The sequence below is a fragment of the Zootoca vivipara genome, chromosome 15 (genome assembly GCF_965207765.1).
Source record: "Zootoca vivipara chromosome 15, rZooViv2.hap1.1, whole genome shotgun sequence".
NCBI classification, from domain to species: Eukaryota; Metazoa; Chordata; class Lepidosauria; order Squamata; family Lacertidae; genus Zootoca; species Zootoca vivipara.
Window position 1 is genome coordinate 20,028,906 of NC_142598.1, and position 6,604 is coordinate 20,035,509.

The window sequence follows — 6,604 nt, forward strand, 5'->3', positions numbered from 1 at the left end:
GTGAACTCTAATATTTGTAAGTAATCCAAATATTAAAAACACAGTTAAGTCTCTCTTGTCCTGACTGGGGAAGCCAAAGTCAGGTAGCACTGGCTCTGAAACATCTAATCTCTAGGGGAAATTGGAAGCATGTAACATAACTACAGTACATGGACCCAGGTGGCGCTGTGGTTAAACCACTGAGTCTAGGGCTTGCCAATCAGAAGGTCGGCGGTTCGAATCCCTGTGACGGGGTGAGCTCCCATTGCTTGGTCCCAGCTCCTGCCAACCTAGCAGTTCGAAAGCACGTCAAAATGCAAGTAGATAAATAGGAACCGCTACAGTGGGAAGGTACAGGTAGGTAGCCGTGTTGGTCTGAGTCGAAGCAAAATAAAAAATTCCTTCAGTAGCACCTTAAAGACCAACTAAGTTTATATTTTGGTATGAGCTTTCGTGTGCATGCACACTTCTTCAGATACACTTAGTATCTGAAGAAGAATTCTTTAGTGGGAAGGTAAACGGCGTTTCCATGTGCTGCTCTGGTTTGCCAGAAGCGGCTTTGTCATGCTGGCTATACGCCAGCTCCCTCGGCCAATAATGCGAGATATGCACCACAACCCCAGAGTCGGTCACGACTGGACCTAATGCTCAGGGGTACCTTTACCAACTACAGCATTGAGCGTTTCAGGGATTATGACTTCCAAGGAAATTGCAGAAAGGTGACAGCAGCAAAGGCCACTGGCTTTTATTGCTCACACAAGAATATCATGTATTCTAACAGTGTTTCAAGTTGAACTGTGGAAAATTACTGCCAATTAAAGAGAGCCATAGAACTCTTGTTCCAAATGGTCATTTCCCACAGACTGAGGAATTTCTCGTGGTTCTTCTGATCTTGGTGTCTCCTCTGGTTCTGAAAAGGAAGAAAACACTAAGTATAAAGGTTTCTGTTTGGTTGAGGCGGTCCCAGCAGTACACAACAATGGCATAGCGTGGGGGTCAGGGCCACAGGGACAGTTACCCCGGGTGCAAAATTGTTAGGGGGCGCAAAAATTCAACACCTGGTGCTGCCTCCATACAACTGCGTACTTCTGGGGGCTGTTGGAAATGGCTTCTCCATGCAAACCAGGAAGTGACCTCTCCAGATGATGGAATGACTCTTCTTATCTCTCTGGCTGCAATCTCCTGGGTGACGTGGAAGCCATTGGGCAGTTGAATGTGCATGCGTACTTCGTCCATTTCATTTCCACCCACCCCCTCCGTGCAGCCCCGGGCATTGGCAACCCACGCTATGCCACTGCAACACAATAATGATATCTAGTATTCACTAGATACGACAAAACGAAAGGCCGATGGCTGACGCAACATTTTGTCTTGATCAAACACATGGGCTGGATTCTACAAATGATCCCCGTTAGCGGAAGCCAATACAAGGGCTTCTGCTGGCACAACAGGGGCTTTTGCCCTTTCTCTCCCCCCACTCCAAGCAAGCCCTCCCCATTGGCTTGAGGGGGCAGGAATCAGGGGAACCCCCAAACAGTAGCATGTTGATTGTACTTTCTGACGAGCTAAAATGCTTGCGCTGCAAGAACACTCTCCTTAGCACTATGTTGCTTTCATCTCTATGGCCCCAATCCAGCTAAATTTTACACTCTCCCTGTAAGTTATTAAAGTTTTTTCATTATTTTTCATTACCTGTAACAACAACAACAATTCATATTAGCAGGTATGAAGGGGAAGAATGTGGAGAATAATTAGAACAAAAACTATTTGTATTCTCCCTTTGTGTAACAAAAAGCGATTCAGAGGCCAAGAGGCTTCCAATAATTAAATCACGTTGTTGTTTCAGATAACTCCTTAGCTTTAGGCATAGCTGTCAACTTTCGGATTTGAAAATAAGGGATCAGCAGCCTCACCTGTCACGGGGACAGTCTACGGTATATCTAACAATCCAGGATAGCAGCGGGAAACGGCACTGGAATAAGGGAATTTCCAGCAAAAAAAGGGAAAGTTGACAGCTGTGGCTTGAAATAAGGGAGTTTCCCGCAAAAAAGGGAGGCTTGACAGCTATGGCTTTAGGTTGCCTCTGTTAGGGCAACCCAGACAGTTTCTAAAACAAAGCAGCGAATAGTTATATTTATTCAGTGTTCCTGCAGCTTTATGATCCATGAGGTTGGGGCAAAGCAATTGATTTGTGCTATGTGTTAGGGCCGATTCAGTCCCAGAAGTAAAGCTGGAGCAACGACTGGATCCTTATTTGATCCAATTGACTAGTGAGCCCTGAGATACACTTACTGGGGTAAGCAGAGGTAACAAAATGCTTCGAAGGACTAGGTTCTAGCTCCACTGTTGGAGGCAGTACATCTCTGAATACCAATTTCTGGGCATTGCAGGTGGGGAGAGTGCTTAGGGCTTGTCCAAACTGGAGCAAAATGTGGATTCACATCACTGTGTCTTCCCATTCATGTAGGGGTGTACACACAACATCCTGCCCATCCCAATGTTGTCCCAGATCATTATCCCTTTAAATGCAGGGCGTTTCCGAATCAGAGAAACCCTGAATTTAAAGTGAGAACAGTCTGGGTGGGACAACCCTAAGGATGGAGTCCACATTTGTTCTAGTGTGGACCAGTCCAAAGTCCCTTTAAAAAAATATATCTGAATGAATGTGCATCAAAACAGCCAGTGATGTCTAACAGCTCTGCAAACAAATCAGGGAGAATGATCAACAAACAGGTAATCAGGAAGCACACATTCACTCTTACAGATTGCAGGATCCTTACCCATGGAGAAAACAGCACTTCCGGCTGGGACTGCACCAGCTGTTTCTTGCTGAGTGCACAGCTCCTCAGCAGCACTTGCAAGGGGGATTCCTTCCGCTAGTTCCTTCTGAGTATATAGTTCTCCAGCTTCCAGGAAAGGGATAGAAGACTTCACTGGGAGATCTAGACTCTTCTGGGCCTCCTCCTCCAATTTAGTCACCTGTAGCTCAGGCTTTTCTTCCTCCACAACTTCCGGCTGAGGTTCTTCCTGTGGCTCTGGAGCCTGCTGCTGGCCTCTGCCTCGGCCTCTGCCTCGGCCTCTGCGGGCCCCTCTTCCCCTTCCTGTTGGCTTGCTCCTCTTCTGCTCCCTGTAGTACACAAAGACATTTCGGTATAAAGGGACCTGATAGATTGCTTTGAAGGGCCCTGCTTGCAAGGATGTTCACAAGAATCAGTGGTGGGCTCCTTTTGAAATTCTGCCTTTCGTTTTTAACAATGGGTTGGCTTCCATGATGATGAATCAGTGAGAGCACAGGGGGGAAAGGGGAGAGGGATTCAGCCGCAGAGTATCCCAGGACCAAAATACACATTCAGTTGCAGCTGAATAGGAAGCATTAGTCCGCAGGAGGGAGTGGTTGGCGGCTGAACTTTGTTGCTAAGCCCTTCCCCTACAAACTATTCCCCCACTCTCAAAACTTCTCCTTAGCTACTCCCCTCTCCAGACTCCAGCCCATGGGACCCTTTTTCTGAAATATAAACACAAGTCTAGGATAATAGTGCAAATAACTTCAGTGCTGTACAGACAAGACCACTGGACTAACATTGCATATAGCTGAGGTATAGCGTGGTTTTTAAGTCCAGCAAGCCTTTAGCCTTAAATTTCAAATACATGCTTGAAAGCATGCAGGCAATGCCTAGTGAAGGGATTCCCAAACTTGGGTCTCCAGCTGTTATTGGTCTACAATTCCCATCACTCCTGACCCATCACTGGTCCTGTTGTATTCCAAAAAGATCTGCAGACACAAGTTTGAGAAACCCTGGCCTAGTGACATCTCAGAAACTAAATGGGCAGTTCAATAAAATTTATAGTGGCCAGACAATGTCACCACACTGTCATCCTCCTAATTTACCTCAGGACCCACTGGTGAGTGTTTTTTTCTTCCGCCTCGGCTTTCCTTTTTCTGAGCAGCTCTCGGTCTCTCAAATGGCGTGTGACTACAACCTCTGCAAGAGCAAAGAAGCAAGTAGAGGAAGAGATGACTCCAGGAGGAAATAGAATTCAATGAGACGGTTGCAAGATTAGAGGATGGTGCCACCACCAAGAGAGCCCTTTCAGCCTGAGTGTTGGGTTAGGAAGATGAACAGAAAAGTCCTGTTCATATAACGACTGTTTGCAGTCAATGTGCATTGGGGGTGGGTGGGACTTCAGCAGCAGGCCCCACCCCCAACACGTGGGTGGCGCTGTGGTCTAAACCACTGAGCCTCTTGGGCTTGCAGATCAGAAGGTTGGGGGTTCAAATCTGCATGATGGGGTGAGCTCCCATTGCTCTATCCCGGTTTCTGCCAACCTAGCAGTTCGAAAGCATACCAGTGCAAGTAGATAAATAGGTACCACCGTGGCAGGAAGGTAAACGGCGTTTCTGTGCACTCTGGCTTCTGTCACTGTGTGACAGTGGTTTAGCCATGCTGGCCACATGACCCGGAAAGCTGTCTGTGGACAAACGCCAGCTCCCTTGGTCTGAAAGCGAGATGAGTGCTGCACCCCATAGTCACCTTTGACTGGACTTAACCATGCAGGGTACCCACTTGACCACATGAATAGATATTTGTTGTTGTTGTTGTTTAGTCGTTTAGTTGTGTCCGACTCTTCGTGACCCCCTGGACCAGAGCACGCCAGGCACTCCTGTCTTCCACTGCCTCCCGCAGTTAGATATTAGGAGTGCACAAAAGCTTTATTTGAGCATTCAGATCCAAATTCCAATCCCCCATCCATGAACTGGAGGAAAAAGTAGGAAGCCTCTGGAGACTCCTTGCACCATTTGCATATCCTCCAACATTTCTTTGATGAAAATAGGGTCGCCTAATCAATCAATCAATCAATCAATCCGCTGCCTATCTGACTGGTTTGCCTCAGCCACTCTGGACGGCTTCCAACATATATTAAAACTTAATAAAACATTAAATTAAAAAAAAATCCCTATACAGGGCTGCCTTCAGATGTCTTCTAAAGGTTGTATAGTTACTTATCTCCTTGACATCTGATGGGAGGGCTTTCCACAGGGTGGGTGCCACTACCAAGAAGGCCCTCTGCCTCCCTGTGGCTACACTTTTCACAGTGAGGGAGTTGCCAGAAGGCCCTCGGTGCTGGATCTCAGTGTCCTGGCTGAATGGGCAGGGGTGAAGATGCTCCTTCAGGTATACATTTAGGGCTTTGAAGGTCAGCACCAACACTTTGAATTGTGCTCAGAAACATAATGGGAGTCAATGGAGCCCTTGTCCTATCCTGAGCACCCAGCTTCAGAAATATGTACTCAGAACCTGGCAAAGGCTAAATAGGGTATCTGGTTCAAGCGATGGCATTCAGGATAGATCTTCGCACTTCACCTTCCTGTCCCCTGGGTCTAACTTCCTATTGTATGGCGAAACCTGGTGAACACAACTGAAACAAATTCACACACACACCTCATCCAATTAGGTCACCGTGATACATACCACATCAGCATGTTCACCCAGGATCAAATTCTAGATAACGTATGCCGCATCATTAACCATTCTTGCAGTTGGCAGCAAAACTTTAAAACCCCAGGCTGTCATACAAGTTACCAGGAGGCTGTTATTTGGCACATAGCCCATAAGGCAGAGTGACCACGGAGCTATGGCTCTTCTGATGTCCCTGCACCCACAGAGTTTTTCAAACACCCGTTTCCTGGGGTTCTGTGCTGTTGAGATGAATTTGCCCTCCATTCAGATATGCAACTTTGAATGAAGACAAATGTGTCATTAAGAGTGGAACTGACCAGAACAAACAGGTTTTCTGGGTAGAGTATGTGTTCAGTAACCTTACATCACACTTCAGTTGTCTACACACAGTATACCTTTAGAACACTTAAACAATCCCGGTCACTCTAGTTTTCCCCTCATGGAGTTACAATTCCCAGAAACCTTCAACAAACTACAATGCCCAGAATTCTTTGAGGGGGGGGGGAAATGTCTTTTGAATGTGTTTTTACCACATCGTGTGAATGCAGTCTTTTAAAAAAATGGTATTTATATTCTCAGGTTTTTAAAGACCCATGGAACTCAGTGGGGACTGTGAAGAAGGGGCTGAAGTCTGAATGATCCTGCTGCACTTGTGCATGTAATCCTATGCATGCCTACTCAAAAGTAAGCCCCCACTGAGTTCCATGGGACTTACACCCAGGTAACTGAATATAGGAGTGCAGCCTAAGAACATTTGGGAAAGACATATCCCCAACATTTCCCCCACAAGGTAAAAAATAGGAAGAGTTTTATCAGAGACACGTGCCAGAAAAATGGGTGCAGCCCCTGTTAAATATGGTCTACTGGAGAGAATGTAATTTTAACAGAATTGCATTAGAGGATTCCCCTTTCCCAGAATAATATTTGTTACCTGGAACTGCATAGTCCTCCGCTGAGACCACCGGCTGCTGTGGATTTTCAGAATAGGAATGGTCCTTTTCTAAGCTCTCCATTTGCAGTTGCTTAATTTATAAATATATATGAAAAAGAGCTTAATTCCAACATAGAATCATCTGACACATGTACCGCTTTAGTGCTAAATGAAGAGTTTCAGAAAAAAAAGAAACAAACTACACACCCAGAGTATCTTATCTGCTCTGGACACT

At 46.1% G+C, this 6,604-nt stretch overlaps 1 protein-coding gene across 1 annotated transcript; it reads right to left on the reverse strand.

Moving 5' to 3' along the window:
* Positions 1–688: 688 nt before the first annotated feature.
* Positions 689–6,604, reverse strand: HEMGN (hemogen). Its single transcript, XM_035141120.3, has 4 exons — positions 6,370–6,604; positions 3,869–3,962; positions 2,760–3,106; positions 689–889 (listed from the first exon to the last, which is right to left on the reverse strand). The coding sequence occupies exons 1-4, from the start codon at positions 6,449–6,451 to the stop codon at positions 795–797; spliced, it is 618 nt and encodes a 205-aa protein (XP_034997011.3). The 5' UTR covers positions 6,452–6,604; the 3' UTR covers positions 689–794.